This window comes from Diuraphis noxia, unplaced genomic scaffold (genome assembly GCF_037042655.1).
Source record: "Diuraphis noxia isolate RWA-SAM2 unplaced genomic scaffold, SU_Dnox_SAM2 contig0005, whole genome shotgun sequence".
Taxonomy (NCBI): Eukaryota; Metazoa; Arthropoda; class Insecta; order Hemiptera; family Aphididae; genus Diuraphis; species Diuraphis noxia.
In genome coordinates, this window is record NW_028301715.1 from 27,261,408 (window position 1) to 27,283,090 (window position 21,683).

The window sequence follows — 21,683 nt, forward strand, 5'->3', positions numbered from 1 at the left end:
TATGTGCTTACAAGTTAAAAAGTTTAAATATCATAACTATTTAATATACAGGTATATGTAAGTGGTAGTTAATAAATTCAATATTTTTTTTTTAAGTAACTGAGAAAACAGTTTGTTCCGAAGAATCAACTGAAAATCAAAATGAAGAAGTAAAAAAAAAACAGCATATCTGATCAGTTTGTATTCGATTTTTAATGTTCATAATATACTTAAAAATTTTATTATTTCTAGAATTTAAATTTTAATCAGTGCTAAATAATATTTAGATGTTCATGGTAATAATTTTATCTGTATTGTTAATAAATTATATGATAGAATCAATGTCATTGTAATTTTTGGACTGACCAGGGTCAGTATGTAATAAGAACATAAATAATTATAGATTTAATTTTATCACCCAAATAAATTATATTATTATAGAATTATAATGTCCTAAATTTGTAATATTATGTATAGATATAATGTAAATTCCGTTAAAGCCAAAACATACACACTAACTCTAATGATGATAATATAAGTCGTTAAGTTTAGTTATAATTCATTATTATTAAAATAAATATATATTATTCATTACCATTTCAATAAATGTATATCATTTAAATTAAACTTTCTCTTTGATATTTCATCAAGTTCTATACAAATATAACATAATATTGTAGTAAACTATTTTTTTTCATTCTTTTTAATACTTCAGCATTAAAATTTATATTTTATTTTATTCTTTTTTGAAAAATATAAAATTGTAATTTTATAAAACTGCTATACATTAATTGTTTGTTTTATTTTATCATAATGAATCTTTTGCAATAAATGGAGTACTTGTTATTTTTTTCAACGAAACACTGAAGCAAACAATATATAATATTATATATCTAATGCATCGTATCGTATAAAGTATTGTATTCAAGTATTGTTTAAGATAATACTATAATACACTTTTAAGAGATTGTACCCACGCTGCATGATATGTTAAATATTAATATAAGTAAATAACACTGTTATAACATTAGTATTATTTTATGGAAGGTTGGTGTTTACGAGTAAAACACGCAGGAAACACTCTACAATGTACCTGCAGAACTCATACATGTATTAGGAGATTATTCGCAAGTATACTTTCGGGTGTATAATATAGATGGGTACTCACTCTCCGTTATTTTTTTATTATTATTTTCAACCAAAATCATTTTACATAATTTGAAATGAATAAGTACTTAGGTATTAATTATCAAGACGTGAAGCAACAAGAACTCCACTTGACAGTAAGTATTAAAAAAATAGTATGAAAATGAAAATAACCCTTTGTAAAAGGTGAAATGAATATACATTTTTTCATGTATTAAATATTAATTATAAATTATATCAATTTAAAAGTCCATCAATAAATTAAAATCAACAGCATTTACTGAAAAATGGGAAGAGGTATATGCATTACCATTGGAGAATGGTAAACGAAAATATAACTTGTCTAGTTGGTAATATTAAAAAATAATAAGGTAATGATATTAATCAATCATAATTAAGAACATGATATTATAGCTGCAAGTTATCAGCCAACATATTTAACAGGTAAGATGAGTATTTTATGGTAAAATACCTACTATAAATTTTTTTTGTACATTTTTGTAAAGAACTTTTTTAAGTTTCTATCTTAAACTTTGAATATAAAAATAAAGCATTTGTGTTATAATGATAGATTATTTTATCCAGGTATAATTCATTTTATTATTTTAATCATTTTAACTCTAATATAAATTAGGTACTGTCCAACTTTTTGTAGGTATACTATACTACCACAGTGGTTTTTTACATTTCTGAAAGCAAATAGATTTAGTTGGTACTTTTTTGAGAGAAGGAGAGGGGTCAAAAGTAATGGTAGTCACAGTAATTTTCAAAATAATAGTTAAAAAATCATTAGGAACACTGAAATTTCACCCAAAACCAAATTGCGACATAACTGATGTAGTTATTTGATTTTAATTTAAAAATTATTTACTGAAGAAATTTTAATTTTTCACAAATTATTTATATTAGCATTACTTATAGATATGATATATATTTCAAAGTATTTTAATTATTTTTGTGTTTTTAGAAAAATGTGAAATTATCTTATTCCTTTTTTAAGATTTATGTAAGTATGATACAGTTTTTTTTAAATGTTAAATTTTTGTGAGTAAAAGGTTCCTCATCGTAAGTTCTAAAAATCTATAAAAGATTCAAACGTACAATTTATTATAGGCATTTCAAGTTAAAATTTTAATGAAATTAGATACCTACTTAAACAAAAAATTATGATTTTTACAATACATAGAAAAATAAATTACTAATAGTAATTCAAATAAATCAAAAATGTTCTTAGAAATATATGCTGACAGACCGCCTCCACTAGGAATCGTTTTTCATAACTACACAATAGCGAATAATGATATAATATCATTGAATTCAAATTTAACTCACCCGATGAAGATAGGTACTGCGCTCGACACCTGTTATATGGAACCATTACGTTTGACATAGGTAGGTATGTGTGCACAGTCAGAGACATCAATATATTATTATATACAGAAAATAAATATTTTTTTTATATTTAAGGTTGTTGATCACGATATTGGCATTAAAAGTTATCAACTAGGTAGTCGTTTTCACGACATTTGTCACAAACAAAATTTATATTAAAAACAATTTAAATAAAAGTACCTATAGATTCTGATCGAAAATCATAAGAATTAATAATGCATATTATGTAGGTAATACAATAGACGTACAGATATTTATAAACATGCAAAAAAAAACAAATATACAATAATCATGATATGCATAAAATAAAAAAGTATAATGATTCAAAGCAGGTGTGAATGCGCGTTAAAAATAAATCATTAATCACTAGAATCTGATGATTCGGAAGACGTAACTAAATTTATCGTCACTATGTCTGATACAGTTCCAGCTTCTTCCAACATGTAATCGGTAATGAAATCGAGATTCCAAAGTTGGTCTTCTTCCATAATTGAATAATAGACGTAACTGGCCCACTTATCGGGCGTTACTTGTTTAATCCCATCATTGAGTACTTGACGTACATCGTCCAGCTTAGAACTTGTGCAGTTTTTCGTTCTCGCGTGATTGGCTACAGCCGTCCACGCTGAGTGCATTGGATTTAATTCACAGTGATACGGTGGTAAGCGTAGAACAGCTTTATTGTGATTTATTGCTTCTTGTACACTTCTTCTATAGTTGTCATAGGTAAATCTCATCTGCTTCACTTCTTCAATTAATTGACACTTCACAATCGGCCTGTCGAATACTATGCCTTTATCTTCAAACCATCGTAAAATAAAATTCTTTTTCCAGGACATGGTGGGTACGTAATTTGTTACCGAATGGTATGACGCGTTGTCAAAAACAATAACGGAGTTCTTGTTGAGTAAAGGCAATATATCACAGAACCAGTTATAAAATATGTCACCATCCATATGGTCATTGTAGTTTGGCGTGTTTGCTTTCGACTCATAGCACAGCAGGCCACCCTTTACGAAACCTTCGACTGATCCAATATGCGCGACAATTAACCGTTTGCCTACACCCGAAGGTTCTTTGTCGGCCGATAAATCTTTAGATGGATATTCCCCTACGTTGACCCAAGTCTCTTCCAAGTAATAAATTGTTCTACCTTCATTTCGGTAACGCCGTATATCTTCTAGATATTTTCGACGCCATAGTACAATATCTTCTGTTTCCGTAAGAGCATACGTAGTACCACATTTCGTATATTCGAAATTTAGGTCTTTTAATACGGTTTTTAATGTTTTAAAGTGTAGTGATGGAATTTTTGGATCAGCGTTGATGGCAAGTAATATATTTTTCGAAGTTGGTATTCGACGTCTAAACCAATAACTATGAATTTTTCTGCGAATTGCTAATTTCTCAGAAATGTCAATTTTTTCATTTGCTGTTGCTCGAAATTTTCTTTTTTTTGGTGTTATTGGTTGTCGATCAAAATATTTTCGCAAAGTATTCCTAACAGTAATAACTCCAATGCCAGTTTCTTGCGATAGTATATTCACTAGTTTTGAGAATTTGAGGTCGGGTTCATTTTTAGTTTTATTTTTGAACAAATCTATTAACATTTCCTTTTTTTGGATACTCATAACCTAGAAACAAAAATATGTATATTGTTAATACTTATAATTGGTGTTTTAGTTTTTAACACCTCTCGCCAACCCCCCTCATGGTAAAAATGAATATTTTTGCAATTTTTTTTTTTGTAGATATTTAGCACGTAATTCTCACGACCCTCCTTCCACCTCAAAAATCAAAAACCTAACCTAAAAAATATTATGGTATATCAAATACGTACGTCCATAATTAGCTTGTCCTACATTTTTTAATATAAAAAGCATTATATAAAAGAACAACACTGAATTTAAAATATAACACTATTATACATTTTTAATATTTTTTAAAATCAAAACTTACCTAGGTATGGAAATGAAACAATAATATGTAAATACTATAAATACTGAAAATGTTAGTATAACGAGTAATGACTACTGAGTAATGACTTATGGATTAAATGTTTTTTACACTAAAATATCTACATTCTACATTTTCTAAATTTCCAAAATAATAAGAACCCGGCTGTCTTTTTGACATCTTGGACTTATAAATTAGATGAAGTATCTATTGTACAGTTGTACAAATACAGTTGAAAAAAAACTAACTAATAGAATATAAATGGGTTTGTGGCAGGAATTGGCAGGAGTTGAGCACTAATTACTGGCGCAAAAAGATTGCAAAAATCAAATTGGGGGGGGGGGGCTGGGGTAACGTACGTATATCTTAATTGATATATCTTAATATTTAAAAACTAACAATCTACAATAAATCTGTTAAAAACCTGCAAAAACTTTTGGTAAAATGTCAATTTGTTTATAAAAATAATAAAATATAAAAACAAATGGTTAAGTAGTCATCAAAGTTTAAAATATAGTTTAAAAAAACATGATGCGAATTGCGTGCTAAATATCTATAAAAAAAAATTGGAAAAATATTAATTTTTACCATGAGGGGGGCTGGCGAGACGTGTTGCTGCCCCCTCCTGGATTTTGATTTTTAAGGTGGAAGGAGCTAGGGTCGTGCGAATTTCAAAATTAAGCGTGCGAATACATGCGAATTACGTGCTAAATATCCATGTAATTGGTTTATGGATTTTCTATTGTAGGGGGCTGGCCAAACGTACGTAGATTACGGAAGACTACTATAATCAAATTTAACGGTATATTTAAAAGTTTAATTTTAAAGTTTAATATTTTTATACTTTATTACTACATATTTATTAGTATTAGATATATAGTATAATATAGATTATTTTACTATATTAGTTGTACATGTTATGTTAGTTATATTTTTCGGAAACACATTGTATACATTTATTATATTAATAATAATTATTATAAAAGAATACTATATAATAATATTATTATTTTTATTTTTATTGGCTTTTAACTATTTGAGCAGTCTTGAGTATTCTTCCGAACACAGTAATCGGAATTCTTTTTAATTAATTTTCTGAAAAATATTCTGAATAACTATTTGGAATAATTTTTAAATGTTATTTATTCCTATAAATAATTTATTTTTGTTTCCAGTAATAATTGTTTTCCTTGTTTTTCTGTACATTTCAAGATATTATGCACATTTTAAAATTTTAAATTAAGTACTAACAACTCAAATTATATAGTGTATTAAATAAATTATTATTAAATTATTATTAAATTACACGAAATATTGACGCTAGTTTTTAGTGTTTTCTAAGAAAAGTATCATTAGTTTAACAAGCGTATTTAGAATAATTTTTAAATATTTGAAATACTTTATTCGGAATACTATTTTTATGAAATACATATACCGACTACAACTCCACACTCGGGCCTATTCATGAAAAAAACCTAGACATAATTAATTTTTAAGAAAAACAGAATTGTTCAATCTGATATATATAAAAAAAAAAAAATGTTTTATCCTAATTAAATAACTTACCATTGTATCAGTACATATTATATTGTATCATTATTGTAAATAAGTTAAACTAATGGCCTTTGCTGTCGATGTTAATATGTTCAATAAAAAAAAAAAATCCGATTACAATTTATCATAAGTATTCAATTATTAATTATTCTAAATATTTTTTTAAGTATTTTACCCAAGTCTGATGTTATAAGTAAATCCGGATTTATCAATGTATGTGAATATGATGGAAGTATAAAATAAGCAATAGCTTAAAATTCTTAGAAATTAAATTTTTTTTAAAACCATTGTTATAGAAAATCATAATACATGCATAAAAGTTTCAAATTCAACATAATATTATAATGTTTTAGATTTACAAAAAAAAATAATTAAAATCGCAATTATTTTTTAAATATTCAATAATATAGTAAATGTTCAACTTCAAATGTCTAAAATAAATCTATATTTATATATTTTATCGGATTTCGCTTTCAAAAAGAACTATTAAATACGATGAACCTTACGAATAACCATTTTATACATATTATATTTCCAAATTTTATAAAAAATATATATACATATAAATTTATGATAATTTTGAACTAGGTACAAAATATAGTTAGTCAACTTTAATGTTATAAGAACAATTTATGTGGGATCTTGTATTGAATTTTCGAAGTTTTGGACTGAACAATGTGCATTTCTTATTAATGCTTTAAAAGAAAAAATTTAAAAAAATCGAAAATTGAAAATGTCTTTTAATAGTCTAAATATATTGAAAATTACTAATTATAGAATTAGATAATATAATTAAGTATCTATAAATGGAATATTTAACTTTTAAAGTACCTATATTAATATCTTTTCAATAGTAGCAAAATAATAAATACCCGGTTGAAGACAAATTGTTACGTTTGATCATCCAAAATCGTAAAAATTTTAACTTCAAACAATTGTAAAGCTACAAAATCGGTTTCTTATTAATTTCCAAAAGATCAATTTATGAAGAATCTTGTATCAAATGTAGGTCACCTTGGATAATAAAATTTAAAGTGATGAATTTTTTTTACAATTTGCAGATGGCAGCTGTGATTTTGATGCAGTTTACAACCATGTCAACTATAACTTTGAATGCTTGTAAAAAAAATACATATAGGTATCTACCTATCTATTTTCAATATTTATTGATTTTTTGTAATAAAACATTTGAGGAACTTTGTATTAAATGTTCAAAGTTTTTACTTAAACGTTGTCGCACATAAATCTAAAATAATCTGAAAAAAATTTAGCCACAGTACCATAAATAACGAACCAATAATTTACACCCCAAAATAAGACGTGTTTTAATTAATTGTTTAAAAAACATAGGTCCATATAAATTTTACTTTTAACATGGCCTTCATACATTTTATTTTCGCGAACATTTTATAATAATAGGTAACCTTCATGTAATATAATAATTGTGAAATAACACTTAACGTAAAAATACAAATTTATCATTAATATTGGGTGATTTGAACCCCAATCATCGGCCTCTTTTTATAGAACTCAAAATTTGGTCCCAGGCCCTGAAAATACTCTCCTGGACCCCACTAAACACACCGTTTGTTCCTCAAAAGTCCGCGCGAATTTAATATTATTAACGGAGCGATAAATGATAAAATATGTAGACCTCATTTGGGCAAAACTGTATACTAACTTTTATCGTAAGGGCAAAACCAAATAATCATAAATACCTAATGTCCTAATACAAATAATCATAACATAAATATTATTGAACAAAATATATAATTGAAAACACTTAAATAATAATAATATAATGATATTAAGTGCTCGTATAAAAATTAACAAATAATAATATTAGGTACTCTTATAATGTTAAAATAAAGTATTAAAAAAGTGAATACCTACATTTAAATATTAAACTTCATTTGAGCAAACCCGTAGCGTCTTAAATAACTTCACTAATATTAAATACAAATAAATAATTATCATATAATATTGTAAAAATAAAATTGAATACACATAAATAATAATAAAAAAATAATATTTTTGTTTATTGGCGCATTTATAATCGTAATAAAATCGTACGATAAAAATCACTATTTGTATTTAATATTAGCGAACGTATATTATAAAGCACTACAATTTTGCCCTTGAGATAAAAGTCAGTATACAGTTTTGCCCAAATGAGGTTAGTTATAACTATAGGTTTGCCCGGTCAAAAGCCGAAATATGACATTTTGCACAAGGATTGTGGGCAGTTCGCGTTTTGACTGGGCATTTCTGAGGTTTGCCCGATTTCGACTTTTGCCCGTAACAAATATATGTAATTTCAGGTCCGATGTCACTTTTAGATGCAATAAAAATGCTTAAATTTCCTGGGCCCAAATAACTTAATGACGTTAAGTTCGATCACTGAATAGCCTCCCTCCTCACATGTGCCATTGCTGTGCTTTAAAAAGTTACATAACGTTATCTAATTTTCATATTATATTTCGAAGCATAGATTATAAATATTATTTTATAATAATAAAATGGATTAAAATTGGAACTAGAGAGTACTTTGTTTAAAGTTCAAAAGAAAAATTTCAATTATTTTTGACTCTTAAGGTTTTAATACTTTACAAGATTTCTCAAGTCTAATTTACTAGAAATTATATTAAAATACATTTTCAATTTTAACAGCTAAGGCTTGTAACTTTAAACAAGGTTCCTAACAAATAGATATTCTAACATAAACTACTTAAAAATCTAAAAAAATACAAATCACTAATTATTGCTAAATAATAAATTATAATAAAAATATAAAATATACAATCGTCAGACTTTGTTCTTAAAATTTGATAAAATTCACTCCAAAACCCAAACCCTGTGAAAATAAACCCTAAGAGTGTGCTTCACAAAAACTGTCCCAATAATATATCTACTTATAAATATAATTAAAACCGTGTTATTGGTAGGTTATAACCTTATAGGTACTTAAAAATAAATAAATATTTTTACCTTTCTTGGAGTATTTTTACTGACAACATCAGTTTTTAAAGGATCTTTATTCTCGTCGTTCATTTTAAATTTAAAAATTATCAAATCACTCAAAAACAAATTAAAAAGGTTAAAATATTATGTAGGTACTGATTAATAAATTAACATGTGGTGTACCGGTATTTTCAACTATTTCCACACTGAACAAATTTGGTCGTATAAACAGAATTTCTCAGTGAAATGTCAACTGTGAACTGGTCTGCTCACTGGAATGACTGTTGTCAGTTACCAAAATTGTCGTAAATTCGCTACAAATATAGATACGGTGTTCAGGTTATTGACCGCGTCGGCCAATGGTCATTTGAGGAAGGGAGATTTCTCAACGTGGGTATTTTCCTCTGTTCGGCTTCGATTATTGTAGGTGATAGAAATAAATGCCTATAATATTGGCTATTTGTATAATGTCATTGACCCAATAAACGACGGATATATACCATATCTACCGAATTTAGATAAACTTACTCAAATATAACCATAGTGTCCATAGTCAAGAATATCAAATTAATATTTAATACATTTATGGATTCACCGACTTTTATATTACGAGTTATTATATTTATTACCTTATAAGATACCAATAGATTGACATCGAAAATATAGACGGGACAGTGGCGGTTTTGATAAAACATCGAGGGGGGGGGGCTATTTTCAATTTTTGTGCCCCCCACCCTCCATAATAGTTGCATATATAACTTATATATATACATATATAACTTACAGAACATAACAGTTGACACAAAAAAATCCAAGGGGTGGCGAGCGCCCCCTTCGCCCCCCCCCCCCTAAAAACCACCACTGAGACGGGGAGGTGAAGATGAAAGATGATTTTATATAAGTCCAAGGCTGGAAAGACTAATTTCACTTAAAACAATATCTTAGATCGAACGGACGTTGTGTAATAGGTGATTTTCAGATATGATAGACCAAATTAATAATTAACTAGGTACCAACCTACTCTAAAACTAGACTAAATAATAGTCGTTGGTAACTTACATTAAACTTATAATCTATTATATTTTGTAATTTATTTCATGTTCTATGGTTGTTGAATTTTTAATTAAAACAAAATAAAAAAAATCAATTTTGTAAGTAGGTAACTGCTTTTACAAAAAAAAATTCCTGCTCTTCTATTTATTGTTCTTTTTGTTTCCTAATTATAAAAAAAAAAAAGTAATAGAGATTTTAAGTTTTGTCCTAACAAAAGTAGACCAACTAAATTCTCTTTCCTAGCAGAGAAGATAATTAGGTTGCAGGATATTTTTCTTACATGAATAATGCTTGCACACAAATTATTATAAAATTTATAATTATAGTTCATCTTCCACCCAAAATCTAAAATTTATAAATCGATACTTTTTCCTACAAGTTTTGCAATCATTTATAATTATTGGCATATTTAGGGAAGGTTTTGAGGGTTCGCTCCACTCCTCCCCCCCAAAAAAAATGTATGATTGGTACGGGCGTAACTAATTAGAACTTAAGAGGAGTTTGAAATTTTTTTTTTTGTGAACCCCCCTCCTCCAAAAACAAATTAATTTTTATATGCCATTGTTTCTAATACAAAAGAGGTGGGAAATCATCCCCAAGATACATATTTATTAATTAAGAGTATTATTACTTATTAATAAGTAATTACTTACTATCTCACTAGTTGTATGTGCAGACCTAAGATGACCAGTTATTTTTTAGATTCTGAGCAGAGCGAGGAATTTATTGATTTTACCACAATGTGTATTTTTTTGTGAATGTCATCACGTTTTGGGGCAGTAAAAGTAATTCGATTTTCAACTTCAGTACCTCGTTCGATCAGGAAGTGAATATAGTTGGTACTTTGGGGGGTCAAAAGTAAAAGATTCTCAATATTTTTCTAAACAATTGGAATAAACAAACTAAAAATTAAGGAAAAAACGAGAAATTTTACGTAGGTACTATCAGTTTTCGTTTTTGATTTAACTTTAAAACAAATTACCATAGATACATACAATTTTCACCAAATGTTTATATAGGTAAGTATATTCTATCCACCGCACAATTTTTTAAAAATTTTGACTTAAGTTGAACTATTTAAAGGCATATGCAATTTTCGATCATTATTAGTTTTTTTTTTAAATTAATATCGATAAAAATGTATTTGTCGGGTAGAAAAGCTTGAAAATTTAATACAAGGCTCCTAACATATTGTTACAATAGCAGTTGAAAAATAAAAGAAATACAGTCATAATTATTTAAAGCATTCAAAGTTTGAATTTTGACAATATAAATAAAAATCACGAATATTTGCAAATTATTTTAAGCTAGAAATTCATAAAAAATGTTCTTTTTAAATCTAAGATTTGAAAATTTTTAACACTCTAAATATATCCTAGACAGATAAACCGTCTCCACTCAGAATCGTTTTTCATATACAATGATATAATATCATGGGATTCAAATTTAATTCCATCCATTACAGTAACCCACTTGTAACCTACTGTAGAACAGAGCGACATCCACGACTTACCCACTTTTTTTATATTTATAGTTGAAGGCACCAAGTAAATGACTTATGCTCAATCAAATAGAAAAATGTAAAAGAAAAAAAATATTTTAATTTAAAAATAGACATATTATAGAGCAATAAACACAAACCCTGAAAAACTAAAGTAGTAAAATAAGAACAGTTAATAATAAATGTAATTCTATAATTATTTTGTCATAATTAAATATTATTTGATTTGATTCCTGTAATTTGGTAACATGTGTTTTCAATGTTATGAATTTATGGTGTATTTATAAAAAAACTAATTTAAACATATACACAACATTATAATATTTGTAGAAAATTTTAAATGTATGATACCATCAACATTAACATATAAAATAGTATCCAGCTAATATTAAAATAATGTTTTGTATTACAAATTATCACAGTGATTTATTCTATTTTTTAAGCAGTAGGTATGTGTTCATGACCTTAAATCTTTAGGAAATAGAATTAAAAGAACTATTAGTTATTGATGGGGGCATCAAATGTTTTGGCAGAGTTTCCGGTAATTCCGAGCCTTCTAATTTAATCTTGATCAAATACATAGCTAAAGCAAATTCGTTAGAATCCAAAAGACCATCTCCATCGTGGTCAGCTAATTTCCATATTTTGGATAGTACTGAATTTGGTAATTTTGACTTCAGAAATTCTTCTTTAGCAGCTAAATAAAAAAAATTAGATTAACAGAAAATACTTTTTATAAAGCTTAAATTAAGATGAATAACAAAAATCATTGATTTAAAACTGAATAACTATTTAAAGTGTTTGAAAAAAACATAACGTTCATATTTATTGAACATCACTCATTTATACTATCAAATAGATTGGAAACAAATTCATATTTTTGTGAAACTTGACTTTTATGCTTATAAAATTAAATTTTTGACAAAATGTGTTTTGAATATTATGAATATGTTAAAATATCAATAAATTAATATTGTTATACATTATTTAAGATGTTTTTAAAATGTCTTTTACAATTCTAAAAATATGTAATTAATATTATGAGCTATTTATTTGTTATTTATTTTATATGCTTGTGTTATATAACTTATATTAGTTTTCAATTAAACTAAGATTTAATTTATTTTATAGTTAACTATATTAAAACAAATAATATAATTACAAATTTTATTAAAAATATGCCCTCACCACATGACATGTCTTTCTATTACTAACACATAACATACCAATACCAACATTACAGTTTACCAGTAAATAATTTATTTTAACTTAATTTTAGAATAAATTAACCTATTATTTATCAAACATTTAATATTATGTTCTCAGGTTGATTTTTTAAAATATTAAAAATTATAAGTGAGTCATGAGTAAATTCAAGTAAATAGTAATATATTCTATATTATTATAATTAAAAAATGATCTTAACTCAATTACAAAATTAAATATTGCAAATTACCAACAAATTATCAAAGATAATTTTCTTATTTTCCTTTTGATAAATTTACTCTAATAATAAATCTAACAACATAAAAATGAATTTGCTGTATTCAAGTTTGCTACGCTGTACATTTATAAGATGGAGTCAACATAACATGCGAACATAAGCTAAGCAAAGGTAAATAATAAAACAATAAAAGAACTTTTTCATAAATTATTAGTATCCAACCAAATTCTATTTAAATATTTATAAAATACCTAATAATTAAAATTAACAATCAGATGAATGAGTTAATATTTCTTTTTAAAGAATTTTTTTTATATATATAAGAGAAGGTGAATGTAAACAAACATAATCTTCAAATAAAATTGGTGAATACTAATGCTTTGCAAATCAAAATATAATGTTAATATAAAACCATCTTCATACCCGTGCGAACTACTTTCCCATTATTCGTTTCCAGATCATTAAAAATATTGTCAAAAGGTTCCCTGTAATAATCAACAATCCATCTTTGGTCAAATTTGCCTTCATCAATTCCTTCAGTTTTAGAATTAAAAGGAGTTGAAACATCATTTTTACTTGGAATTATATTGCCTGTAATATGTAAATATAGTTATACATTAAGTATTAACATTATTAGTTTTATTGAGATAACCACAAAGATAGGTATGTTGAAACAATAAAAATTTGATAAATGAAAAAAAAATTGAGATCAATATATTACAGAATTCTGGTATCTGTAATAATATGTATGTTTGTTTAACCCTCAATCTATGTTAATTATAGTGAGTACTCACCTAACAATTTAAATATACCTTTGATAAAAAAAAGTCAGGGAGCTAAGATTTACAACCTGCTTGAATCCTTCCATCAATACATCACCAAATCATCAACACTATTCATAACAATATTCAACCTCAAGACCTGATTTAATGAAATTAGGGATAGGTGCCCCTCATGTTAAATATCTATCTTATTCATAAAATATTTGTAAACTATTTTATGTACTTAAATACAATATGATTTCTAGTTTTTGTAAACTAAATATACCTAATTAAGATATAATAGTAATTACATAATTGAACAATAGGTATTAATTATAAAATCATACTTTAATTAAAACATTAAAAATACTTTATAATTTTCACAATTATTCAACCTTTTCATAGATCAGTATACATTTTTTTAACTTTTCACTTTTGAGACTAAGGAGGAAAATAAAATAAAGTTGTTTAAAAACACAAAATTTCATAAGAACAATTTGGATTAAGTAATCAAAATGTGTTAAAAATTATAGTCTTGACTTGTGATTATACGATAAAATAAAATATTTGTTAAAATATTTTAAATACTTAGTAATAATTGAATGTATTTTTAATATATATACAAGTTACTCTCAAAAGAAACAATAAATATTTTTTAGTTAACTGTTCCTAATAATTTATGATTTTATTACAGTGCACAATTTTAATAGTTAAGTAAATATCTTAGTTGTTGATATTAATTCAAAATATAACTTGAATTAAATGAAAACATACTTTGCACTTCTACTTCATTCATGGTCATTTCCATACTGAATCCATCCATTAAATTTGTTGCACGATTAATTAATTTTTCATCTAAGGAGTTAAAAGAAGAAAAATCTTTTCCTTTTAATATTTTCTATTAAATTAAAAAAAAATTAATAAAAGAAGAAATATCATACAATTATAGAAGTAAAAAATATATTATTTGAACCTTCATGTTTTCGACTTCAGGAAAATCACCCACACTAAGATTCTTGTACTTATTTTGGATGTCAATAAACACATCTTCCAAATTATTTATTAATTCGTTTTGGCGATTAGTTTTATTTATAATCCTTGATAATAGTGGTAAACGTGATTTGAGCTCACTCATTATATATGCATGGACCTTGAACAGGGTTTAAATTTAGAATAATTAAGGTATTTAATATTAATTTCATCATATTTTGCATGCAATGAATGATACATATTATAATAATATAATGTTAACACATATTAATTAATATTAAATAACGATACTTACAATGGCTGTGTTTGCTCTCTTTCCAATATGATTCAATTTGGATATGACTGAATTATGTGGGAGAGATTTCATATCTTGAAATAAATCATTTTCTTCTTCGTTAAACATACTAAAAATTCAATTTAATATTAGTTTTAACATTAAAATATAAAGATAAAAATTCATAATACACATGATTATTAATCATTATTTCTTAATTTTTCAATTATTAACCATTAGGAATAATTTGAATACATTAAATATATGATACAACATATTTCAATTATTTCCATGAATACTTGAATATTATAAGTTTAATAAGTGTGTAAACTTTAAACAGGGTTCATTTAAAAAAAAAAGATTTATAAAACAAACATTAGATTAAAATGAAGTAAGTATTATATGATCTAAATTCCAGTAGTAAATTTTGATTGCTAAATATATAATTATAAATTGATTGATACTTTAAATTGGCTTAAATTTTAAAACAAGCAAATGCTTTTGAAAAACACTTCAATATAAAATTCAATTTTTAATTTTTATTGAATATAAATATCAGTAATCAGTATTCAGTATATAGTGGAAATAGTTATAATTTTCTAACAAAAGAAATTAAAAAATTATGAGATTCCAAAGTTCAAATGGCTAAAAATTATTAATACTAGACACCGATTTAATTTTCCCTTTCAAATGGCAGTTTTAAAGTAAATTAAATTTTTATAAGCTTACATCCGATTAACATCATTTTTATAAGGCTGATCCCAAAATGAACCAACATACACTCTAGGAACTTCAGGACAATTAATTGTTTTTCCAAGAGCCCACATGAGTGCACCATGAACTCTTAGTAATTCTCTTGCACTAAAAACAAAAAAATCATTAGTATAAAAGTATAAAAAAATATGATTAAATTATAATGAAGCTAATCTGTTTTAGAAGAAAACATAGAAGATCTCTAACTTCTACATCTTACTTTAAAAAAAATATATATCTCATTATTACATTGTAATTAAAAAATTTAATTAGAATTAATTAATTGTTGAAAAATATAGTCTTAATAACTACCTAATAAATGTAATAATTGAATGTTAATTAAATTTCAAAAATATTTACTTTTTAATAAAATAAAAATATAATATAATATATAAGAATTGCAGTAACCTACATCCCAGAAAATTAAACTAGGTAATTTTGGAAATATTTCGGAAGACAAGATAACCCGAAAGTACCACAAATTGTCTTTATAAGTATGACCCTTAAATATGTGTTTACAAAAATAAATGATGTTATACTATGTTTTAAGCGTTAAACTTTAATTTTAGATAGTAGGATTACAAGAATAACAGTAATAATCAACTAAATACTATGTTAAAGGTGAAAAAAAAAATTTAAAAATCAAAATCAGCAATTAGCAACTAGAACAAAAATATTTTATGAAAAATCATCAAACAAATTGAAACAATTTATGACAATATAACATACATTTTTATACTATGGCCTATATTACAGAATTTTTTATAGAAAAAAATGTATCACATTAATACTGCTAATACCAACAATGTCTTAAAACATCATGCATCATTTCTATATTTTAAATACTATTCTTTTAAGTGCCAAATTATTGATAGTTCAAATAAAAAAAAAATCCTAAAATTAATTATCATGTATAAAATATTCTCTAAACTCTGAATATGCATTATTATGAAAAATAAAATCTTGGAAGTAAGTATATTACATTTAGATAAGTAAAACATCAAGAAATCCTACCCAAATGGTACCACATAGCTTCAGTAAAAATTTTAAAAACATAAAAATCCTGTTTCTAAATACTATTAAATAAAAGAATAAGTTACAATTTGTATAAGCTAATCTATACATCTGTACATAGTGCATCTCTAAAGCAAATTATGTATCCATAATGTATATTATAATTACCATATCTTACCAAAATGTTATTTCGTGGAGGTATGCATTAAAATTAAAATGTAATCATATTTAAGTACTTTTATGTTAAATATTTTATGGAAGTTCAGAGAATGAGAAATTATTTAAATTATTGTGATTTTAAACTGAAAATATAGTTCAATTTAACCTAGTAACTTACTCAATTGTATCTGCTTTGTTTAAAATAATTCTTAATTTGCTATCATGGTCTTTTAATACATCAATGGCTGCTTTTAATTCATCTGATATATCCAATTTGTTAGCATCAAAAGTCAATACTATCATGTCTGACCGCTCAGCAAACCAATTTAATGTGTCATTAAAATTATAATCTCGTTGAGCTCTTTGTTTTTCCCCCGATAATATACCAGGTGTATCAACTAATGTAATGGATTTCAATAATGGAGCATTCACAATTCCACAGTTAAGTTTTTTTAAAAACTTATTTCCAAATCGTGACAAGTCACAAAAATGTCTAGACGGGTCAGCTACAAGAGCATTACCAGGTACAGACTGTTCAATATCACCACCCATCACCACCATAAATTTATCTGTAGTTGGTTCTGGGCCTATACGAATACCAGGATAGTCTTTTTCAATAAGATATCTATAACAAATAATTTAATTTTATAAAAACTATATTTTTTTTAATGTCTAACCATATACTTCAAAAACCTAATATTTACTTTATCATTGATGTTTTGCCAGTAGAATATTGACCAACAAATAGTACCATGGGTTTTGCATCAAAATCTTGATCTGTTAATGGTGGCAAATGAAACTCATGAAACAAATATTTATTTTCGAGTGGTAAGAGTTTTGATTTGTAAATGTGTTTTAAACGACTAAGAAATGTATCATCATCGTTCTGTATAAAATTCCTAAAACAAATTTAATAAATTTAATGTTAAAACTATAAAATAATCATTAGGTATTAATCTATTTCTTTACTTGTAAAATGACCGGTGGATTATCTTGGTAAAATTTGGATTTTTTCTTAAAGCTTTATAGCAACGGACATAACAATTAGGAAGTACACTCATTTTTATTAAAATTAAAGATTGTCTAGTAAGATTAAAAATATTCCAAATTGGAGTTATAAATAAAAACAATTAACAAATGATAATAGAATAAATTAAACAAGTAAAAATATTATCATCAGTCACAAAAACAAAATACCAAGAACAGAATTCATTAAGTCAGAAAAAAAAATGTTTAAACTTGCTACAAACTGTCCACTTGCCACTACCAGAGACATCAAAATGACAAAATATCAGACATTACTACATTAGACAATTTACATTTCACAAAAATTTGCAAGTCTCAAGCTCAACTAGGTAACTGTTAATCTCAAATCTCAATAATACAAAATTGAAAATACTATTACATAGATAACGAGAACGATGTATGATATCAGCTACCAATGCTACCATAGATATATTATGTATATGATATCTACTATGTGATAGTACCAACATAGATAACAGGTATCAACAAATTACTAACCTTGAAAATTATAAATTAATAAGGGTAATAGGTAAATGAATGGCGAATTGCCGAATTGGCTAATGCAATTATTTTTGTTTACTCTCTATGACCTACGCGCAATATACCAAATTTACGTAAATAACTAACCCTTTCGGACGTCGGCTGTCACTAGAGTTTTTTTTAATATTGGAGTGAATTTGCCTATTAACAAACTTTAATCTACATTAGGTACCAAGGTGGATTGATCAATACCCATTGTTAGGTACCTAACCTGTCTGTGTCCTTACGTTTTTTTACGAAATTTTAATTGTTATACAATTTTTAAGCACTTTACAATAGGTACACGAAAATTTATTCGCACATAACTTACAAATAAATAAAAAAAGTTTAGTCAATGTAGGGATACAGGTTTGATGATAAGTGACTTCACACTAATATTTAAAGTACCTAATAACATTAAGTTGGTTCTGACATTGCTTAAGCATTGATTATCAGTTGACAGTTACCGCCATAATTAGGCTGGCAAACATTATTTTTATGCATAATATATTAATATACACTATGCACTGTGCATAGTGCACCTGTGAATATTATACCACAAAAAGTATATATTACAGAATTTTTTTTTACCAATTCAATAATTTATTTATTTATAATTTTTCCAATATTATAATACATTTTCCTTTGCTCGATGCGTGATTATTCAAAAATCCGGTTTCTTAAAATAAGTCCAGTTTCAAAAATGTTTAGTTTTGTCATAAACCATACCTACATTTTATATTTTATTTCACATATAAATAATATTATTAGACATCAAAAGGTAATATTTGATACCTATTGGCTATTAACTACCTATATTGGTTATTGGCTATATTCTTAATTATAAGTTTTTTAAATCAGATATACTATATACAGGTATATAATATATATCACAATTAATATGTCTAATAACCCCATCATATTTGTTGACTTTGTTCAGTATACATATTGTTATAGAATATTAATTTTATAAAAACGCTGTTTTACGTAATAATTTTCAATTTTTCATCGATTGCTTTTTTGTATTGCTTGACGTACTTGAAAACTACTATGAATTTTCCCCTTTTCACTGAATAGTTCCAACTAGATTCACGTTTCAAAAAATTTGTTAAAGTAGAAAGTCGGAACATTTTTATCGCCCCTAAAGGTGATGACTTACAGAAAAAAACACACATCATTGTAAAATTGATACATTCTTTCACTCCACTCAGTATCTATATTCTATACTTAAATATAGTTGCATGCCATAAAAAGAAAATACTATGAATTATTACATTTTAAGTGATATAGTGATATTAAACTGATTTACTATTCAGTTTGTTAACAACAATCAATAATTAAATAGTAGATATTAAATTTAATATTAAGTATATGTGTCATATGAAATAAGATGGATGACTAAATGTTGATAAGTGGTCGAGGTTAGGAGCTGTACACCTTACAACGGATTAAAGTATTATAGTTGAGAGATTAGCTGGGTGGGTTGGTGAATGGTGGGCAATGAAAACTTGGCTGAAAACCCCAGGCTTCATCAAATTAATCTAGGTTAGTAAATTTGTTACAGTAATTGAGCGCGTGAACATAAATTTTTATTAAAATTCGTTATTCAAAAAACGATGTCATATCAATATAGTCATAGTAAAGATATTTATCTATTACCTACTGTATTATATATAATAATTATTACATTATACCTACATAATATAACATATAACCTATATGGCTATATAGCATATTATATACCGAGTATTATAAAATATAATTAAGTTATTTTATTCGTTAACTCTTAAATATTATTTTTTATAGGTACTCTATATTGACTATATTTACCTAATTTAATGCACTTCAGTAATTATTTGTGTTTCACAATGGCACAATGTCACATGATGGATTAAAATTGAATCATATTACAACATTTATTATATAATCATTTAATCTATAACAATATATGCTTCAAAATTCATGACATTCAAATTAGTTGGCTATAATTAACTAATTTTATAGTTATATTAATATACCTTATAATATTTAATATGTGTGATTATACTGATTAATAATCACGTGTTATGATATGATGTAGGCAATAGGTTATAAATTGTATTTATAATCAATGGTTATTGGTTATATTATGTATTGTTCGTTCAGCCGTTGTATTACTCATAAACCATAGTACATAATATAGTATAAGCCATCATAAGGAATAATAGTGGTACAACACATGTACTCATTGCATGAAGTATAAAACTGCGCATATTTTTTAAGGGGCAATGGAGAATTTATATTTTATATTATATGCAACCAATATATTATGCATATTATAAATTATTTCCTTTATTATGGTATTACCTAATTTTTTACGAGTTTACAACGCCAAAACGGTAATTTTATTTATTTATTTTATTGAATTTACGTTTAATAAGCTCCAGTATAATTACGTAGGTAAATAAGTTATAGTAATGGTTATTAATTATTTAACATATGTATGATGACAATTGACAGTTTTGCGTGGCTTATGAAATAATAGAACATAATTATATCTCATGATATAATATTTACAGAATATTAACTATTATTATAGTAGTGATGCTTTAGCCCCTACTATGGTCGTATATAGGTTGTAAGTTTATAACCTATAGGTAAACTATTGAAGCAAAAATCTAAGTTAGATAAATTGCATTCAACAAAATATTGATTTAGTGGATTGTATATTGACTATATCCATAATTACTAGTTAGTGCAGTAGGTCTTCACGCGGAATGTAGGGCATAATCGGAAGAAGTACTGGGGTACACGGAAAAAATACGTTCAAGCAGGGGGGTAAGAATATTATTGAACTATCTATTCATAGGTAAAAGTTCATAACTGTGTATGTGTATGTATATACATATATATTACACACGGTGATTTGCAAATCTGAAATATATGCTCACCCTCTTCTTATTTCTTCAATAATGATGCAGTTTCAAAATAGGATTTTAGAATTTGTAAATATACTTACTTGAGGGAGCTGCGGAGTGGGTACAAATTATCACCTAAAACAGGCCAAAAGATAGACAAAACTATGGGACTTGGGCTTGACGGATTTTAATCTTTAAAACTTATAAAAATTCCTCAAATACCTTTATAAAATCATGGCCATGGAAATTTATAATTATTACAAAAATGAATGGCGTATAGGTACTTAAATATATTAAATACTAA

General features: G+C 25.8%; 2 protein-coding genes and 1 pseudogene across 3 annotated transcripts in view; 1 reads left to right on the forward strand and 2 right to left on the reverse strand.

Moving 5' to 3' along the window:
- Positions 1 to 1,151, forward strand: part of LOC107163157 (rhodopsin-like) — a 49,270-nt pseudogene extending 48,119 nt beyond the window's left edge. The window contains exon 12 of the transcript XR_016192031.1: positions 97 to 1,151. The product of XR_016192031.1 is annotated as a rhodopsin-like (transcript). The remainder of the gene's footprint in view (positions 1 to 96) is intronic.
- Positions 1,152 to 2,360: 1,209 nt separating this feature from the next.
- Positions 2,361 to 9,954, reverse strand: LOC107172541 (uncharacterized). Its single transcript, XM_089229810.1, has 2 exons — positions 9,016 to 9,954; positions 2,361 to 4,151 (listed from the first exon to the last, which is right to left on the reverse strand). Exons 1-2 carry the CDS (start codon positions 9,076 to 9,078, stop codon positions 2,877 to 2,879), a joined length of 1,338 nt encoding a protein of 445 aa, XP_089085936.1. The 5' UTR covers positions 9,079 to 9,954; the 3' UTR covers positions 2,361 to 2,876.
- Positions 9,955 to 11,622: 1,668 nt separating this feature from the next.
- Positions 11,623 to 18,329, reverse strand: LOC107163160 (EH domain-containing protein 4-like). The gene is made up of 9 exons (XM_089229079.1): positions 17,907 to 18,329; positions 17,642 to 17,836; positions 17,116 to 17,562; positions 15,741 to 15,872; positions 15,033 to 15,141; positions 14,721 to 14,897; positions 14,522 to 14,645; positions 13,410 to 13,577; positions 11,623 to 12,239 (listed from the first exon to the last, which is right to left on the reverse strand). The coding sequence occupies exons 1-9, from the start codon at positions 17,996 to 17,998 to the stop codon at positions 12,016 to 12,018; spliced, it is 1,668 nt and encodes a 555-aa protein (XP_089085205.1). The 5' UTR covers positions 17,999 to 18,329; the 3' UTR covers positions 11,623 to 12,015.
- Between the last annotated feature and the right edge of the window lie 3,354 nt (positions 18,330 to 21,683).